The sequence below is a fragment of the Strigops habroptila genome, chromosome 3 (assembly GCF_004027225.2).
Source record: "Strigops habroptila isolate Jane chromosome 3, bStrHab1.2.pri, whole genome shotgun sequence".
In the NCBI taxonomy this organism is placed as follows: domain Eukaryota; kingdom Metazoa; phylum Chordata; class Aves; order Psittaciformes; family Psittacidae; genus Strigops; species Strigops habroptila.
Genome location: NC_044279.2, coordinates 73588437 through 73607979, shown reverse-complemented (window position 1 = coordinate 73607979; position 19543 = coordinate 73588437). Strand labels below are relative to the sequence as shown.

Here is a 19543-nt window from a genome sequence, read left to right as displayed (position 1 = left end):
GGTAACTACAACTAAGGGTTGCATCCTTCATAGAAATTAACAGCTTTTTTCCTTGTCTGGGTCTCCCCCAGTCTGAAACCTTAAATACAAAACATCAAATTATTCCCCAGGTTTCTCACCCAAATAAACATGTGGCACACAACCTGTGTGCCTTATTTGGGACCAGCACTTCTTGGGAGAACAATTTATCCTCCCTTGTATAGCGTACAAGTGATGAGTACACAGCCCGGCCACATGCAAGGATTTGAGATTCTCTGGAAGGCTGGTCAGACATTAACAGCTTCAGCACCTCCAGACTGTGCTGAAAACTCCCAATTTCCATCTGGACAGCAATCAGAGGAAGAAAAGAAGAAATATCAAAATATTGTTGCATGGTTGCAGTGACCTATGAGCTGAAGGAGCTTTCACTCTTATTCATCTCAGAGCACCTCAACTCCTTCTGTAGATTTGTAGTGCGGGTTGCACAGAAAATGTTCTCGTTCCAAGTTTACCCCCTGTTTTTACTTACACTTCAGACCAATACTGTCCTCACACAAAAAAAAATGTAAGCTCAGCTTTATGACTCTTTTGTCTTCTTGGTGTAAAATATTGTTAAAATTCATTTTATAGAGGCCTTCTTTTCTACATCTTTCCCAGGATTAGCTCAGTCATGGCCGCAACTTCAGACTTCCCAGATAGATAGTTCTCTTGTACCATGTCACAATGCTACAGGCCCTTATTTTTAGGCTCTCCTGTAACCCAGAAAAGTGACCTTGAGTTAATATGTATTTCAGCTTGTGGCGCAGTGAGAGGTGAGGCTTCTTTAAGCAAGTTTGTTAACAAACACTAGTACGACCACATAAAAAAAGTCACTGTATCCCTGACCAGCTATATTTACCTCTAGGCCAAGGACTAGTTGCTTTTAGATAGCTGGGGAAAGGTGGGTTGACAGCTCCATGTGGTGCAGTTTCTCTTTTCTTTGAGTAATGATTCCCAAAATGTTTCAGCACTCCAAGGTCTTTTGACCATGATGTGTGTCCCTGTACACATAAGCCAAATGACCAGGATAAATATCCGCTCTCTAATAAATGTTATAATCATCTCACAAACATTCCTACGTCTGTGATTTCATCCTGTATTCTATTTGCAAATGCTGTAAGTCTTGTGATCTGTCTAGCACAATATAGCAAACAGTTATTTTTTTATTTAAGACAGGTAAAACTGGTATCCACATAAATATACACCCAGTATTGTCTCAGACAGATGTGGGTCAAGCAGGCAGCTGACCAGTTCATGGAGAGTGGTAAAAGGTGTATCTGCATTCAAGCGGCAAAAGGGTCACAGCTGCATGTTCAGCATCACCTTGACTATCAGGAGAAAAAGTGGTGTAGGAAGGAAAAGAGAGAAGGAAGAGAAGAAAGATGGTACAGCTCTGCAGTGGCTAGGGCGCCTTGGAGCTCTAGCTCCAAGCAAGATGAAGCAAGATGACGGTCAGCTCCAGGCCTCACATGATCAGCACCCCAAAGCATGGTGATGGCCCATTCTGCAAGGCAATATCACAGAGTGCTAAGACAACAGTCCCTCTCCAAATTGCATGTGCTGCAGTCACAGAGTAAACCTAGAGCTGAGCAGGCTCTGTCCTTATCCCCATCACAGCCATAACTCCCCAAAGGGCATCACCTATGCATGGTGACCTCCTGAACAGTGCCACCAACATGGCAATCCACCTTTGCTTTGTCACCTAAAACTCCACCTATGTACTGTGCTCAGGGCAGAGCTTTCAGGCGGCCCAGAAACCAGCTCCCAAAGTGCAACCATCCAGGCTCTGCTCCTAAACCTAAGGGACCAGGACAGAAAGATTTTATTGGGCATAACCTACACATGGTGAGCTCCGGAACAGTGCCACCAGCATGGACATCATCAACCCTTAGTTATCCACATAAAACTCCATCTGCATACTGCCTCTGTGGACTGTGCTCTCAAGCGTCCCAGAAACCAGCTCCCAAAGTTAAAATGTCCAGCACCTGATGCTAAGCCTAAAGTGGCCAGATAGAAAGCTGGTGTGGGGCATCACCTGCACATGGTGAGCTCCAAAATAGTGCCACCAACATAGCAATCAACCCTTGATTAGCCACATAAAACTCCACCTGCATACTGCCTGCATGGAGTGCACACTTGGGTGCCTCAAAAACCAGCTCCCTAAGTGCGAATGTCCAGACCCTGCTCCTAAGCCTAACGTGCCAGGACAGAAACCTGGTGCTGGGCATCACCTATGCATGCTGACTGCCAGAACAGTACCACCAGCATGGCAATCCACTCTGTCATAGCCACCTGAAACTCCATCTGTGTACTGGCAATGCCTCTCACTCCTCAACAGGAGCCCTTTTCAAGCCAGGACTAAGCAGCAAAAAGCTGAGTCCCTCATGCTGAGAAACGCAATTGCTGATGGGGTGCAGCAGGCTTTGTCTGAGCATAGCTGAGCAAACTCTACCCACCGCCTGCAGCAGTGGGAGCTAAACGCCTGCAGGCTGACACTGCCCTGCCCAGAGGGTCGGTCTCTTCTCCCAAGGAATAAGTGATAGTCAAGCCCAGAGGGAACGACAGCGCCTAAGCAAGCCGGGCGGCTTGGGAGTGCGCCGGGCCGGCCGCGGAGGTGAATGCAGCAAGCGGGCTGCCTCCCCTAGCACGCCCCGGCCCCGGCGCGGGGAGCCCGCTGCTGCACCCCGGGTCTTTACCCGGCCTCTCCCGCAGCAACGCGGCTCCCACCAGGGGGCGCGGGCAGCCGCCAGCTCCGCGGGAAGTTTGACCCTCGGCGGTGCCCGTCCGCTGCGTGATCCTCGGCGGCCGCCGTCCGTTCGTGCCTCGGCGGCGGTGCTGACGGGGTGCGGGCGCCATGAGCCGCAGCTACAACGATGAGCTGCAGTACCTGGACAAGATCGACAAGAACTGCTGGCGCATCAAGAAGGGCTTCGTGCCCAACATGCATGTGCGTGGGGCTGGGTGGGGAGGGGGACCCAGCCCTGGGGGCAAGGGGACGCGGTGGGGGTTCCCGGCCCGTCCTCCCTGACAGCTCTCCCCGCAGGTGGAGGGTGTTTTCTACGTGAACGACCCGCTGGAGAAGCTGATGTTCGAGGAGCTGCGCAATGCCTGCCGCGGAGGGGGTGAGTGCGGCGGGGGAGCGGGCGGGGGGCTTCTGCCCCGGGGCTGCCCTCACACGCTCCGTGCCGTGGCCTGGCTCAGCGCCTGGGGTCACATCGAGCTGCCCGTGGACCCTGAAGAGGCCGGGGTGTAGTAGGGGCAGCGGGGCAGGCCTGGTGCGTGTCCCGGCTGGTAGGTGTGGAGAGGCAGCCAGCAGGGATGAGTTCTCTCGCTGCGTGCCAGGCATGTCGCCTGCAGCTTTGGCATGTCCTGTGCGCAGATCAGATGGGTGAGCACAGCCTTGGCAGCTGCCCTCTGTGCTCCAGACGTTCCCTGGATGCCTGCTGTCAGAATTTGCTTTGGTGGGGGCTGTAGTCTTCGCTGTGTGGGGCTGAAGTGCAGGGCTGGATCCAGATGTGACAGCTGGGATGGCACTAACCGTGTGTGGCAGGTAACACACTTCTGTCGTGAGTGTGGATCAATCTGCCATGGTCCTAACACAGCAGAAGGAGGACTTTAGCAGAATACCTCATTTAATTAACCTGCAGATCATGCATAATGCTACGTACTTTACACCAGATTACAATACTTGCTGGTGGCTGACTTCTGACTTGCCAGTGTTTTGAGCAACCTCTTTATAAAGTGCTTCATTGTGATTATTGTGGTAAGTTATCAGATTACTTACCTTGTCGTTTTTCTTCTTATTCAGGTGCGGGTGGGTTTTTGCCTGCTATGAAACAGATTGGGAATGTGGCTGCGTTACCTGGCATTGTTCACGTGAGTAACTGCTCTGAAAATCTGTTCTTTTTTCGATTCCTATTTGCCAGGGATTTATTTCCAAACCAAGAGATTTCTTGGCGATGGCAAGCATAGGCAGAAGCAGCACATAATCCCACTGAAAAATACTGTACAGTGACAGTTTAACACACATTGAGAAGTTCGATTTCTGACAGCTTTCTGTGTATTTGGTGCTTTTTGTTTGTTTGTTTGTTTGCTCAAATAGATTGTGGAGTGCTGTTTGTGGTGTCCTAATCTAGCCTGGCAAGTTTAGATATACTTTGGACTTGTGTAGAAGCATGTTCTTACTTTCTCTAATTAGTAATAATATGAGAAGGTTCATTGAAAATAATTCTTTTCTTGTCCTGTCCTCTCAGGATATCATCCTAAAAGGATTACTTTTTCCTGCCTATAGGGTGCAGTCTTAGGTCGGTGTTCAGTGACAGCTAGGAAGAGAAAATGCTGACTGTTTTACGATTCCATTCCATAGCATTGAACTCTTCCCTTGTTACATTTACAGTATTTAAATATTGCAAATGCCTCCAGATGGAACTTGGTAAAGATGAACTCATCCTTACTTTTATGTTTCTGCTTTACCAGTTACCAGTAAGCTATTGCCTGCAAAAATTTTGAATGCAAGGACTTCTGAGTCCAAGAAAAAGCTAGGTTAGAATTCATCTTGAGATCACAATTCTTAAATTTAAGTGCTTAAGTTCCCCTTAGGTTTTCTTGAGATCTGGTCAGTAGACCAAGAGGGCTTCTCAGATGACTAGCCACTGGGTGTTTGCTTCAGAGTGAGATCTGTACTCTGCTTTCTTTGACTGTCCTGTAACTGCAGGAGTTTAGATACTTACCTGACCTGAACCGATGTGTTTATTTCATCCGCATCTGAACATCCATTGTCTTTTTAGTGTATTTGTTTGCTAATGTGACAGCCAGTGTCACAAGGCAAAGCATAACCAAGGTGACTCTGTACAGCACAGAGTTTCGTACAACTTTAGCATTTTCTTCATTCTCTTTCAGAGATCAATAGGCCTTCCAGATGTCCACTCTGGCTATGGGTTTGCCATTGGCAACATGGCTGCCTTCGATATGAACGATCCTGAAGCAGTGGTTTCACCAGGTAAGGATGGCTGACTTCACCTACACTGAGAAATATCTGGGATGGCACAAGAATGCTTTTTGAAATGGCAGATCTTTACAGTACCAAAACAACAAGAAAAAAAAGGGAGTTAAAAGATGCTTAATTCTTGCACTCGTAATCTTTATTCTTTATGGTGATTACAGTGAAAACATCTAAACAGTAAAGAGAGAATAGCCCTTGTGTTTGTGGCTTGGGCTCATGATATCCCTCACGTTTGAAGGGAGAGCACAAGGCTTTGAACTTGAGCTTCACCAGGTTGATAAAGAACTGATTATTTTCTTTGAGCAATGTTTGAAAACATCTATTGAGAATATTTCTACAGTTTATTAAAAATGTGGCCTTAAAATATGTCTGTCTTTTTAACCAACACCTGGGTCTTTAATTACTGATGGTCTGGAGATGCTTTTGTGGTTGTCATGAAACATGATATTCATGTTTCAGGTTTGCTTCAGGTATTTCCAGTGTTCCTGATTGACTCAAACCCAAGATCTCTTAGGCTGGTGCCCCCACCTCTAACACTAGTTAATACCAGAACCTTCATACTAAAGGTGGTATGCTTGATCTTTCACATTAGGCCTTGCTCTGCAGTATTTATTTTTATTAAATAGTAAGAGTTAAGCAAAACACTAAGCACTGATGTTTAATGTTCCTTGTAAGTATTTATCACTTATTATAACTGGTTATTATTATACCAGTGAAGATTCAAAAAGGACTTGCTTTTGAGAACGTCTTACAGCAGAGAGCCATGCTAAGATCTGTCACTTCTGACCTTAGGCAGAAGAACAGGAATCTCCTCTCTACTTTCTGTGGACAGTATATTTTATAGTTGTGCCTATTTTGTCAACTTGTAGGTAATTGTACAGTTATATCTGTAGAGCATATCGTCAAGACTGAAAAACTGGTTTTTTTAAGAGTTTTCAAGTTCTCTTCAAGACTACATTTTTGCCTGTCTTGAAATCTAAGGCTTCATGTAAATCTATTAAAATGAAGCTTACTGCAGTTCTGCTTTTTTTCCTAGTATTGTGTCAGAAAGATGTAAGATCACAGTGTTCAGTGCATGCTCCCTGTCAGCAGGGACACTGATTTAAGATGAATATTCAGCAAGTGCTCACCATCAGCACACTTTCTTTATTAACTCCATGGCTTTTTCCACACTTCTAGGTGGTGTCGGATTTGATATCAACTGTGGTGTCCGCTTACTGCGTACAAATTTGGATGAAAGTGATGTGCAGCCTGTGAAGGAGCAGCTTGCCCAGGCTATGTTTGACCATATTCCTGTTGGTGTTGGCTCCAAAGGTGTCATCCCCATGAATGCCAAGTAAGAGACTGACTTTGTGCACACATTACTGGAGGGAACATCTCTGGTGTTTGTTTTGATGAAAGATTCATCAATGGGAGCCTTTAAGAAAGGAAAAGTAATTCTAAAACTCTCCATTCTTTCTGCATATGTGCTTCACCAGGAGGACTGGCATAATCATCAGTGCACGAAGTCAGGTGTTTCTTTCCCCATTTAAAACCCTGTAATAACTAAAAGTTCTTGAAAGGTTTTTATTTCTTCTGACAGAAAACCTCCATGAACGTTAGGTATTTTTTTGAAAGGGATGAGAGAGAAAATAGGGTATTCCCCATACAACAAAGAGGAGGAAGTAATGACCCATCTAAAGTTAATACATTTGTAGAGCTTGATTTTCATGAAGTATTAAGATGTTGACCTTCTTGCTAGGGAAGTTGGGGGCTCATCATAAAATGATAGAATTACTTGGTTTGGATGGGATCTCTTGAGGTCATCTCGTCCAACTCCTTGCACAAAAGGGAGCTAACTCTGAAGGTAGGTCTAACAACAAAGTTACATCAGGTTGATCAGGGCCATATCCAGTGGCATTCTGAGTATATCCAAGGGTAACCACCTTATGTGGGTGTTTGATAATTGCAGGGATTTGGAAGAGGCACTAGAGATGGGTGTGGACTGGTCTCTCCGTGAGGGTTATGCCTGGGCAGAGGACAAGGAGCACTGTGAAGAATATGGAAGGATGCTGCAGGCTGATCCCAACAAGGTCTCCTCAAGAGCAAAGAAGAGGGGCCTGCCTCAGGTAATATTGTTTCAGGAGGGCTGTGAGTGCTCCCAGGGTTCAAATATAAAGGTTAGCAAGTAGTTCTCTGAGTTTGTGTCTTTTCTTGAAATTCTGCCTAGCATTTCTGGGCAGGGGAAAAGGTGAAATGGCGCAGCCATTTCTGAATAATTCTTAACAGAACTTTAACAGAGGGAAATGATACTGGGCATACCCAAGGTCCCTGAGGCCATCTTTCATCAGTTAACACCTGGGACTGGAATTAATGTTCAGTGACATTTCCCCATCCAGATGGAGTTTTGCTTTTAAGAGGTGGGCAAGTTACTCTGCAGCTTTTCTCCTTGTTTGCCCAGCAAGTTAATAGCATGGCAAGGAAGAATATAATAATAAATAGAACTAGCTCATAACTTTCAATTGCAGTTCAAGGGTAGGATTTAATTTCTGTACATAGTATCTCATTGCTCTGTGTGGGACACTTTTGAGATGGCTATACTAATGCTACCATTGTAAAGCTTTCTTTTATATGACGAGTTTGATGAACTGTGGTGCTCCAAGATTATAGCATTTTAACCTAAAAGTAATCTTACATCCTAAATTTTCACATTTGCCTTGCAAGTAAATGATCATCTGTTATGGAGTTGAAAAGATTTGGTCTTGGAAATTTAGTATCTTGCTTTAATCTACTGATAGGTTCTAAGTACGTAATTAACAGGATGTTGTAACTTACTTGGTTACAACTCCACAAGCATAAGACTATGTGTCTGCCTTGCCTATACAAATTGAAGATAAATTCCCAATACTCTCTACTCTTCCCATCTTTCAACTAGGCCTAAGTAAGTTGAAAAAAAGTGGTGGCACAGGCTGTAGATCCTTGTCCTTCTGTTTAATCGCAGTCTTATGCCTAACAGTAAAAATAGTTCTAAATCTGAACAAAGAGGGCAGTGATGATAATACTGTGTTCTTCTTCCTTTCAGTTTATATGGGGATTTGTGGGGTTTTTTCCTGGAAAAACTTTTCTAAAATCAAAACCTTGCTGTAGCAATTTGCACTACTGCCCATATTCCTGTAGCTCTCACCTGTGCTCCCAGAGGCTGCTTTACTAGCACTGTCTGATCAATGTGTTGTGTTTGGCAGCTGGGGACCCTGGGAGCTGGAAATCATTACGCCGAGATCCAGGTCGTGGATGACATTTACAACGAATACGCTGCCAGGAAGATGGGCATTGACCACAAAGGGCAGGTGTGCGTGATGATCCACAGTGGCAGCAGAGGTCTGGGCCACCAAGTTGCTACAGGTATGATCTGAATGGCATAGGTAACTGGAGTGAAGCAAACTCTTCAGCATGGTTTTGTCCTTGACAGTAAACTCCAGCACCGAAGAGCATTTCTTAGAGTGTAATTGCTAAGTCTACTCTGAATTGCTTTGATGGGAGTTGTCTGTTTGCAAACAATTGATAAGGTTCTGCCACACATTTGCTTTTGCATTTGAGAAGACGCCATAGGTTTGACCATCAGACAGATGAGTTCAGTTTTAGAATATAAATTATAGACATCCATGCTAATCTCACAGATTGAAACAAAATTAGGAAGTCACTTAGTCTTACCGTGTTTGTTTCCCAGATGCGTTGGTGGCTATGGAAAAAGCCATGAAACGGGACAAAATCATAGTGAATGATCGCCAGCTGGCCTGTGCCAGGATTTCTTCAGCAGAGGGGCAGGATTACTTGAAGGGAATGGCAGCTGCTGGAAACTATGCCTGGGTCAACCGCTCTTCTATGACTTTTCTAACAAGACAGGTAGGACCAAAGTTCCTCTGATGCAGATATTTTGGTATGCATCTCCTGCTTTATCCCAGGCATACGGAACACAGAGCAGCTGCTGTGTTTAACGTGATTTTCATTTTTGTGCTTAAACTGTGTTTTCTGGAGAGACACAAAACTCCAGTCATTACAATCTGTCTAAATCCTCTCAACATCATTGGATTGTACTTGCAGAAGCCCCTTAAGCAGTATTTTTGAAAATGCCTTGAACTGGAAGAAGAGGATACTACAAAATTATTTTTTTACATTGCTGAAGCCATCTTTTCAAAGTTGCAAGAATTTATCTTGTTGGTATCTGACTGAATTCCAGCATTAAAGCTGCCAGCGGGCAGATAAACAATCTAGACAGTCCAGTTCTATCACACACACACAATTGCTGTGTTCAATTCCATTCTGGCTGAATTCAGCTGAAGTTTCTTACCTGCCATGCCAAGTGTTTAGGTCACTGACTTACCAGTATGAAACACTTTCAAGCAAATTTCTTCCTTGTAATTCCTAAACAGATTGTAACTCTTCCACATGTACACAGCAGTTATCTTTTTGTAGTTCACATCCTGATTTGCTCTTTTTAGGCCTTTGCCAAAGTCTTCAACACAACCCCAGATGACCTTGATATGCATGTTATCTATGATGTGTCTCACAACATTGCCAAAGTGGAGCAACATGTAGTGGATGGAAAGGAGCGGACTCTGCTGGTGCACAGAAAGGGATCAACCAGGGCCTTCCCTCCTCATCATCCTCTTATTGCTGTTGATTATCAAGTAAGTTTAGCTGTGGGAGAAGGAAATCAGAAGAGAATTCTGGATGAATTGGACAATTTTGAGGTCCCTGACAGAGATTTAATGCTGTGAGTTCCTTTTTTGAGCTAACAGCACTGTTAGATCTTCGGGGCACTGAGCTCCCTCCTCTGCTCCACACCCACAATGGTTGCATGATCATGAAGAGAAAGAAGTGTTTCATCCCTAGAGCAGGCTTCAGTGATTTGCCTTGTCTTTTTGTTAGACACAAGTCTTTTGATCTGCTGGTCTGCATCTTTCAGTGCAATTAGTTCTCCAGAACCCTTCATTCCAGGCACCCAAGGGAAGCAGGAATGCTCTGAGGGAATGTGAATCTGACCTCCTTTTCTGGAGATAGGGTTCCTTTCAGACTTTTATTAGGAATGAGTTTTTAAGGCTTTTTCCTATGAATTAATACTTTGCATCCACAGCTGACTGGACAGCCTGTTTTGATCGGCGGGACTATGGGCACCTGTAGCTATGTTCTTACTGGCACAGAGCAAGGCATGACTGAGACCTTCGGAACCACTTGTCATGGAGCTGTAAGTCAAAAAATGACAGGAAGGGATGGGAATGGGACTATCATTCAGAGAACAGGGTTGTTCAGGGGTCATCCAGTGTGTCATTCATCTGTTGGTCATACCAGTAGAGAGTAGCCTTGCCACAGTAATCCCAGCCCAGGAGGACTGCAGGCTAGAAGTCCTTTATGTCTGTTACTGAGTAGTTTTGACTACTCCTGCAGAAAATTTAGGGGGTGCTGCTTTATATAAGGCAAATGGTAGGATGAAGATGTGGAGAATGAGCTCCATTTACCAAATTCTGGTATCTCTGAGCTAACAAGAAGGATTAACTGTGCTGAGTAGTTAAAAGTAGTAACTTCTCAGTAGCTAGAAGGGATTTCCTCCCCTACTATTTACAGTGTGAGACAGGATAATTGAGGAAGATAAATTGCTTTGAGTAAGATTTTGAGTTCTGAATACTGTCTGACAAGTGGTTTAGGTAGAAAGACACTTGCAGACTAGTATCTTGCACACACGGAGCTTTCCTAGCTATTGTACTAGATGTGTGATTTTGCAGGAGCCCATCACCTAAAGTTTAAATTCATTTCCTGTTTAGTGGCTTACTGTGGCCTATGCTCTCAGCCATTCTATGTTTACTTATAATGTAATCATGTTTTTCTTTAATAAATAGTTACGATTTTGCAAATTGCTAAGAAAAAAATGTAACTAACAAAACTGCTGTCTAGGGTCGTGCACTGTCTCGAGCCAAATCTCGCCGTAACTTGGACTTCCAGGATGTATTGGACAAGCTGGCTGACATGGGCATTGCCATCCGTGTTGCTTCTCCCAAACTGGTCATGGAGGAAGTGAGTTTAATACTTCGTTATCTGAGAGGGAAAAGGGGGTCTTGCTCTTTAGCTAAATGCCCATTCGTTACTCATTTTTTTGCAGTGCTATGTGATTGCTAGTACTCTAAATATACAGCTTGAGCTGTCTAACTGTTTGAAAATAATGTGAAGTGTATTCCCTGTCCCTAAAATCCTGCTGAAAGGGGAGATGCCTGTTTGACAGGTTTTGGGGGTATGTCTTTTTCCTCTTCTGCTTGGCAAAAGGGGTAATTACTATTGACCCTGAGAAGTCTTTGTCTGACCATCATGAAAACAGTTATGAGAGATCTGCCTCTTTTAAGATGAATTTCTGTATTTGGTCAAGAAGAAGAGAACTCTAAATGCAAGATACTTCGAATATTATGACATCCAGTTCCTCTACAGAATGTCTTTTCTGTTCACAACCTCATTCATAGAAGCATGTTAATCATTTGGAAGTATGCTGTTAGGGCTGTTGGTGTTGTACAAATACGTTGATCATGTTAAAAATCTCTATTTAAGAGCAGCTTCCCTGTCAGAATGCTGGAAGGGGAAGCTGTAGAGTTCAACCCCGATTCCTGTCACTAAGGGACATTGAAGATGAATCTTAAAGGCTATCTGTAAGGAGGAAGTTGGAGTCAATTCCTGCCAGATAATGAGGCTTGACATTCTCACATGCTGGTGGACTGGATTATCTGAGAATGTAGGGAATGCTGAACCAACATCGCTAGTATTTTATTTGAAATATGGTGAAAGCTTATTTGGAAACCTAAGTGTCTCACAGATTTCTCAGATATGTAAGGCAGCCAGATTCTCAATCTGTTCACCTCAATACATATGATTCTGTCTTTGTGAAGAGGAGCTATCAAAAGCCTACATCTAGCTTCCTGTGACTTTGTGTTGTTTATAGTTTTGTCTTTTGTTTTTTTCCCCCTCTTTCTTCCTCCTCCAGGCACCAGAGTCTTATAAGAACGTGACAGATGTGGTTAACACCTGCCATGCAGCTGGCATCAGCAAAAAAGCCATTAAACTGAGACCTATTGCTGTTATAAAAGGCTAGGAACTGTCAAGGCAGCAGAAACACACTGACATCTCCAGGCCTTACAAAACTGACTAGAACCTATCGTCTTCCCATACCAATTGGACTCTGTAGGACACTCAGATATCACATCCCTGTTCTGGAAACAACAGTTGAGGATACCCTTATTTTGAACCACTCCTAGGCATAATTAATGCCGCCCTCCTTTACGGTGTTCTTTTCTTGTGAGGAAAGGGCAAAGAAATAAGTAAGTCTTGGTTTTTATATGCAGTCCCCCCCCCATTTGCCTGATGATTCCACAGGCAGGACTTCAGGCTTGCCTGAATTGTCACTAATTGCTGTGCTGCGAGACCAGCTCCATCAGCAAAGATGGTATATGAACCAGACCTGCTATCTCCACACCTGAGTGCCTGAAGATCTTTCTGCATATAGAAGTACTCTGATAGGCAGGGTATAGCGCTTCTGGGCAGGGAGAGGTTGCTCTGTTAGCAGATACCTTTATGCATAGTCTCTATTGTTGCATGTTTTGTGGCAAATGGGTAAGAAATCTGGAGTTGGGAGTGGTCTTCTGCTTGGGTTGAGAGGGACTAGCTAGGCTTGAGGCACAGTCCTCCCCTCTGCCTCACCCATTTAACACAGCACCTGGTGTACTTGGCTCAGTACAAGAAGGTGTTCCACAGTCTTTCTGGAAATGATAGTAGGACTGAGTATGTTGCTTTGAGAAGTTTTGTTTGCCCAGTAGGAGTTGTGACTTCACAATTGTAGATGTGCAAATCCAACATTTTGCAGATTTGCGTGTTGGGTTGGATAGTATTGCTCACTGTGTCCTGCAGTCCAATTGCAGGGTCAGGCCCAGTATGATGTGACTTCTGATGTTTCTTTTGCTTTCATTAACCAAGACTGGAGGGGAAGCTGACCATCCCCACTGGATCATTTTGGAGTTTACAAATAAAATGGGAAGATGGACACAGCAATGTTTCTTTATCATGTTTGTTCTGTGGCTGAAATGTCTGTTACCACTTGTAAGTATATATATGAGCTTGAAACCCATCAGTTTTTGTCTTCAGCTGATGGATCTTGCAAAGAAATGTGCAGATGGCATAACTGCTTGCAGGCTATAAGAGAAGGGCAACACAGTGCTGTTTTCTCAGCTTGGTTATGACAAGAGTATGATGGCTACGATCTGTCTGTCTTGGGGCCTGCTGGGTCCACCTCACTGGAGAGGGGACGGGGCTTGCCTGTAAGTCCGTATGCAGACACAAGAGGGCGGCTGGAGGAAAATAAAACCTGAAAGCAAGAGTGGAGCCCTGCCAGGGGCTCGTGTATAAGGAGCCCGTGGTGATTGATGGACTCGAGTGACTTTTGATGAAACATCCCTTTAAGTTTAGGATCTTAGCTGAAAACTGTTGATCTCAGGAGGCATAATGGCATTTTACTGTTTTAATTGCTTTGTGCTTACTGGTTTCTTAAGTTCAAATACCGTATTTGCTGCAGGTTCAGAAGCAGCACATGCAGTAATAGTCACTATGAGTCCTTGTGGGTCTGACTTTACAAACAGTTTCTTGTTTTCCCCTGTTTTATCCAGTGGAATTGTTTCAGATTGCCATCTCTGAGGATTGAGACACACTTGCTGAATTTAAAACAAAAATCATTTCACTTGGAAATGTGAATTAGCCTCCAGTGACTGAAAGACAAATTGTTGATCTCAGATCTTCTGCAGAAGTACATGTTCCATGCAGAAGTTTCCATTAATATATATTTCAGACTTTGGTGTGGAATGAAAGGGAACCCTGAAAACATTCATAATTAAAAATAAAGAAGCATTTCTCAAACACTGTTCTCCTTTCAACATTTACCTACCATTGCCATCAAAAGAAACATTTCAGTTTCTTACAACAGGCAGAAATCACGTGTACCATGGAGGTGGTTTCATATGTATGCCTTAAGTCTGATCATCCGTGTTTATGCATTAGCATTCAAGAACACAAGAAATATTGTCAGTTTAGTTTCCTGTTGCAAAGCTAGTACTTGTTCTGGTTAAATGTTTTGCTGTATGGAGAAGAGTGCTGGTTTCCTAACCACCTAAAAAAGAACAAAAATGTTGTCAAGCAGTTCTTTGTTTAAAGCTGGATGTTCTTCTAATCCAAGTCTCTCTTTTTTTCTCCAAATAGGGCTATCCACTAGTTTTTTTCAATCTGCATTTTAAAAATAAATTTTAAAAATTGGTAGGTAGGAAAGTCACACAGTATTAAAATTCACGTGCTGAAATACAGGTGGATCTGCAGAAGCAATTTGGCAACACCAAAGAGAATGTCGTTATTGAACCATCTCTGCTTCCATGGAAGGTTACTGAAAACTTGGAAATACCTGTTCATGTACGATGTGCTTCCCTCCCTTCCTCGACAGACCTAAAAAGCTTTGGTGAATGATCGTTAGGGTCTTTTTTCTTCTGTTTTTCAGTGGGAAACCACAGGTAGGAGATTTGTGGCTACACCACACCCCTGTAGCTGTTGCACACCCCTGTTGACCACAGGCACTCATCTGTTCCCTGCCTGAGTGTGGTTAATTCACTCATGACCTGCAGCAGAGGTTTTCTGGCCCCAGGGCTTGCACGGGGTGTGTGCATTAAGTCTGCCTTCAGCCAGTTCAATAAAACCAGTCCTTGAATGCAGGCTTCATTTTGGTGAGAGCAGATAGCTCACTGCATTTATCTTGCTCTCTGCTTGACAAGATTTTTTAACTTACAGACTGGACCTGTTGAAACAGAGCTAATGCCTCTGGGAAGTAGAAGGTGTCATCTCTGGTGTGCTCACAGGGCTTGCTGCAGGGACTGGTGCTGTGCAGTGACAGTGAGCATGGGCGAGTGCTTCCTCTCTTGCTGGGAACTAACTGTTCACAGTGCACTCAGGGGCTTGTGCAGGTGATGTTTCCATCACAGCATTAAACAGCAGAGAAGCACTTTGGTTTTTTGTTGCTGGTGGGTGACTCTTCCATAAACTCCCCTAACTGCATCCCTTGTGCTGGGGGGTGCCATTTGCCGGGGTGCAGTGCGAGGAAGACAGGGCAATGCTCAGCCCCCAGGGGGAAGGAAGGCATTTCCTTGCGCCAGTGTTGCAAACAGGGGGACCCACATTTCATTTGCTGTAATGGATGGCAGAGCTGGGGTGCAGTGCTGGACTCCTTCTCTTTGACTTGGTTAAACTTTGTGTACCCAGCCTCTCCCAGGGGAAACCATGACCCAGAAAGGTACATGCTTGCAGCACTGTCTGCTGTGGTAGATTTGTGCTGTATGGCACACACCACTGATTGGGAACCCAGTGTCTAACCTGTGTCATGTTTATTGCCATCCTAAGTTTCTTGGGAGTTTTCTTTTTCCTCTGCTTTAACTTTCCTCTCCCTGCTGTAAACATGGCTTTGCACACACCGCTTCCTCGCTCCTCCGCTGGTGGTCCCAGGCTGGTGTTCTGGCCCAGGAGGAACAAGTGATCTCTGACACATCTCTGGCTGCAGGCACCCCCTACTCTCTCCTCCGCTCTCCTTTGTTCCTCTCAAACATAAACACACTTAACTGGCCTCTTCTCTTCTCCCTCCACCCCCCAGTCTTCAAAGCGATCAGACACAGCAATATTCCCCCTGCAGCATGTGCCAACATGCTCCCCGGCTTGCAGAGGAAGGCTTCAATTAACCAGCGGGCCCTGCCTGTACCTGGCATTCACTTTGCTCTTTTGAGCCCTGTCCTAGCGAGGGGGTTTGATCACCAGTACCTCTGATTCTGCCTGGAGAGGTGGCAGCAGGACGTGTATGGCAGAGAAGCAGGAGCTCCACAGCCAGATCCCTGCACTGTGGGAGGGAGAGGAAGATGGTAACCTCCTGGCACCCACAGAACACCAACAATGATGTGGTTTCTGCTGGGGTGTTTGGTTTTTAATTGCAATATGTAGCAGGAGCATGGGGATCATTCCCTGCAGTGCAGAGCAGTGTGTGAGTAGGGTGGGAGAGCAGAGGGCACAGAAAAGCCTCTGATCTCCCTAGACAGATGGGCAACTCGGCTTCCTCAGGCACCGACCAAGCAACCCCAAGCTTGAGCTTCTGGCTTTCATGGTGCTAGGCACATCCCCATCGTGCTGCACCCTCTTTCCCCAAACCCAGGAGACTGCTTTCAGGTCGCGTTGTATATAAAGTTCAGAAACCAAAATAATCACTAGTCTTAATTGCAGAGATTAGGGCCAGGAAAGGGAAATGGAGTCATCTGCCAGCACTTAATCTAACATTTACTAGCTTAGCAAAAGACACAAAGGGGCTGGGCTGCCCTCACATACTGAGGAGTTTGAGTCAGCCTTGTGATGGAGCCTGTTCCTAAACCAAGGTGCCAGGGACAGCCTTGGTTGTTTTCCCCTCCATTCTCCCACCCCAGCTGAGCTACAGCCAGCACCCTGCTTTCTGCTTAGGCTCGTCTTTGCCCCACAGGTTACTGGAAGGGGGGGAAAACACCTTCCTCCTTTCTCCCGTCCCTCAGTGCCTGGGGAGACTGAGCCACCAACCTCTTTTTCCCTTCTGCACAAGCTATGCCTCACATCGCGAAGGTGAAGTGGGAGCCCAGGCTCTTCCCCTCTCTGTTCTCAGCCCCATGGGGTGGGAAGTCAGGTAGGTCAGGCTTTCTGCTCTTCCCTGTGAAATGGAAACCTGGCAAACCTGTTTCCCTGCCATGTGTCAGGAGAGAAGGAAGAAATAGATGGGAAGGGGGCCCCTGCGGGCACCCAAGGGGAGGGAAGGGTGCAGCACCCTCGGGGGAAGATGTGGTGGGGGTGAATGTGTGCGATAAGGTCCAAGCCCTCATGCATTAGAGCAGCAGCTTATTACCTGAGTCAATTAAGCGGTAGGAGATTATCAAACCTGGGTGCTGCCCAGGGAGAACAGCAGCCTGCCAGTGGTTGTGAATGTACTCACTTGAGAACAAGGCATTAGGGGTTTATGACAAAGTTTAAGGGGGAAAGGATGGAGGGGAAAAGCAAGCAAATACAGTACTTGAAATGAAATTCCATAACTTTCTGTTACCCTTCGTGCAGTTCCAGGCAGAAGGAAGCAGGGAAGATTTCCCTGCTGGAGGAATGCCTTGCTGATGAATCATCTGGTTACCCAGCTCTTGGCTTTTAAGAATTGTAACCTGTTTGTGCTTTTAATCTTTTAAAAGAGAAAAAAAAAAAGGCAAGCTGGTTGTTTTATTTTTGACTAACACTTAATATTGTTGGGCTATAAATTTGTGGTATTCACAGACAAGTTATCACGTTTTAAAATCACAGGTAAGCTGATCAGTTCCTCCACTGTTTCCCTGCCAAATCCTTAACCACCTCTTGGATGAGGATTTAAAAAGTATCACTGTAAATTATTATTCTTTTTCCCCTGGAGGGTATTTATACTGTAGCTGCTGCTAAAGGGATTTTCTCCATTCACTTCTCATAGGAGTGGTTTTTATCAGGCAGATAGAGAAAGGATGGTGACAAGCACTTTCTCCTCCATTTTGAGTGTTCTGGGTTTCTGTGTATTTTGAGTCTAGCCCAGAAAGGACTTTGTCTCTCTCATTCCCCACATAAGCTTGTGTGTGTCTGCAGGGCTGGAGCCTCAGCCTGGCAGTGGAAGGGGAACCTCTCTGCCCATGGAAAGCTTTGCCCAGCCCAAGACATTGGGCTGTGCTGGCAAGAGGGTTCGAGTGCAGGCAGTGTTGTGCTGGGTGATGTCAAGCCCCAGTGGGCACCTCCATGGCACAGAATCTTCCCCAGGAAAGGGGTGTCAGGGGACTGCAGTGCCTGTAGGGCACTTGGAGGGGTGAGTAGGGAGGGACATCACAGGCACTTGGCAAGCCAGGAGCACTGCTCTGGAGAGGGTCTGTCTCTCCTGGTCCCCGCATCCCTTCCCATCTCAGGACCAGGTGACGTAGGCAAAGCCTCCACAAATCCTGTTAGTTCAGGAGACACACAGGCTTCTGGCTGCTCTTCCTGCCAGACCCCACAAGCTCTTCCATTAATGGTCAGTGGGTGAGGCAGAAGTTTTATCTTGATTGAGAAACATGAAGCCTTGTTTGTGAGACAAGTATTCGTTTCCTTGTCTCTCAGGCAGGAATTTGATGATTACCAATAGCAGCCAACAGCACCATTGCTGTCTCCTTTCCTCCCTGCTCCTCTGGCAGAAAGTGAATCCTCCTTCACAGACTGGTTCCTGGAGAGAAAAGTTTGGCATAAGGCATTTGGGTGCATCTCTAGAGAACAGTTTTCTGTGCTCTTACCCACCACAGATTTGTCCACCCTGTACCAAGTTACTTCATCTTCCTATGTCTTGGTGCCCTATCTGCAAATGGGGATAAAAATCACTTCCTTTATGCTCACTTTTTATCTGTTGGTTTGTTTTGGGTTTTTTTAATATATATATGTAATTATAATTATCTTATTTAAATACCAAGCTCTGATTCAGGGACTGTCTCCTTCTGCACCTATGAGTGCTGCTGAGCAATGCGGTACCTTTCTGCGGAGCACAGCCCCGGCTGTCTCCTGTGGCTTCCAGCAGATTTATTTTTACTGATAAAGCCTATCATCTGACTCATCTAGACGTCACATCAAATTCATCAGGGGGCTTAGCTGGGATGGTGAGAAAGGAAGGTGGACCAGAGAAAGGGACAGCATTTGACTGATGCCTTCAGCAGGAAACATTTCAGCAATGTGTGTCAGCATGGGGGTTCTGTTTCACTTTACTTTTTGAAGGACTTCAAAAAAATCCAAAGATCAAATCGCAACGCTGCACTTCGGGGAAGAAAACACTTAAGGGAGGCCTTTGGTCCCAGTGGGAAAACAAAACCAAACCAAAACCCATGTGGATCAACCAGAAATTATTTTCTTCTTCAGCTACACGTGTTTGCCAAGGAAATGATATTAAGTAATTAATATTGTGCCATAAGGAGCGAAGAGCCCGGAGGCCTTCCCAACCCTGAGTCAGCCCTGAGGACAAGAAGCCATGTCCACAGCACACAGGGATGACACCCTTGTGATGGTGTTCCCTTAGCTCTGCCCTTGTCATCCGCTGCCTGCATCTGCCTTCTTTCTGGTGCAGCAGAGGATGAAAGGCTGGATTCAGTTTGTTTTGGGTTCAACTTGCCTTTCACAATGACCGGCGGACCCACCTCCCTCCTCCCCATCTTTGGTGACTCGGCCAAAGAATTTTAATCTCCATGGTCTGTCTGTAGTTGTAAAATATAATACCGATGGAGCTGGGCTTGCTTATCCCGGAGCCATGAAACTGTTGTCAGAAGAAATTGATACACACACTACTGAGGGGAAAAAAGTGCTGCTGCTGGGGAGGATTTGACTCAAGACGGCACTTCAAATGGAAATTTCCCTGTTTGAAGTGGATACGTTTTTCATCTCTATGCCTTTCATTTCTTCTACACT

The 19543-nt window shown here is 45.2% G+C and overlaps 1 protein-coding gene across 1 annotated transcript; it reads left to right on the top strand.

Annotated features, from left to right (window-relative positions):
• Window positions 1-2477: 2477 nt before the first annotated feature.
• On the top strand, window positions 2478-13078 carry RTCB (RNA 2',3'-cyclic phosphate and 5'-OH ligase). The gene is made up of 12 exons (XM_030479800.1): window positions 2478-2965; window positions 3062-3140; window positions 3827-3894; window positions 4918-5017; window positions 6200-6356; window positions 6972-7128; window positions 8242-8401; window positions 8727-8902; window positions 9499-9687; window positions 10134-10244; window positions 10949-11068; window positions 12021-13078. Exons 1-12 carry the CDS (start codon window positions 2873-2875, stop codon window positions 12126-12128), a joined length of 1518 nt encoding a protein of 505 aa, XP_030335660.1. The 5' UTR covers window positions 2478-2872; the 3' UTR covers window positions 12129-13078.
• The last annotated feature ends 6465 nt before the right edge of the window (window positions 13079-19543 follow it).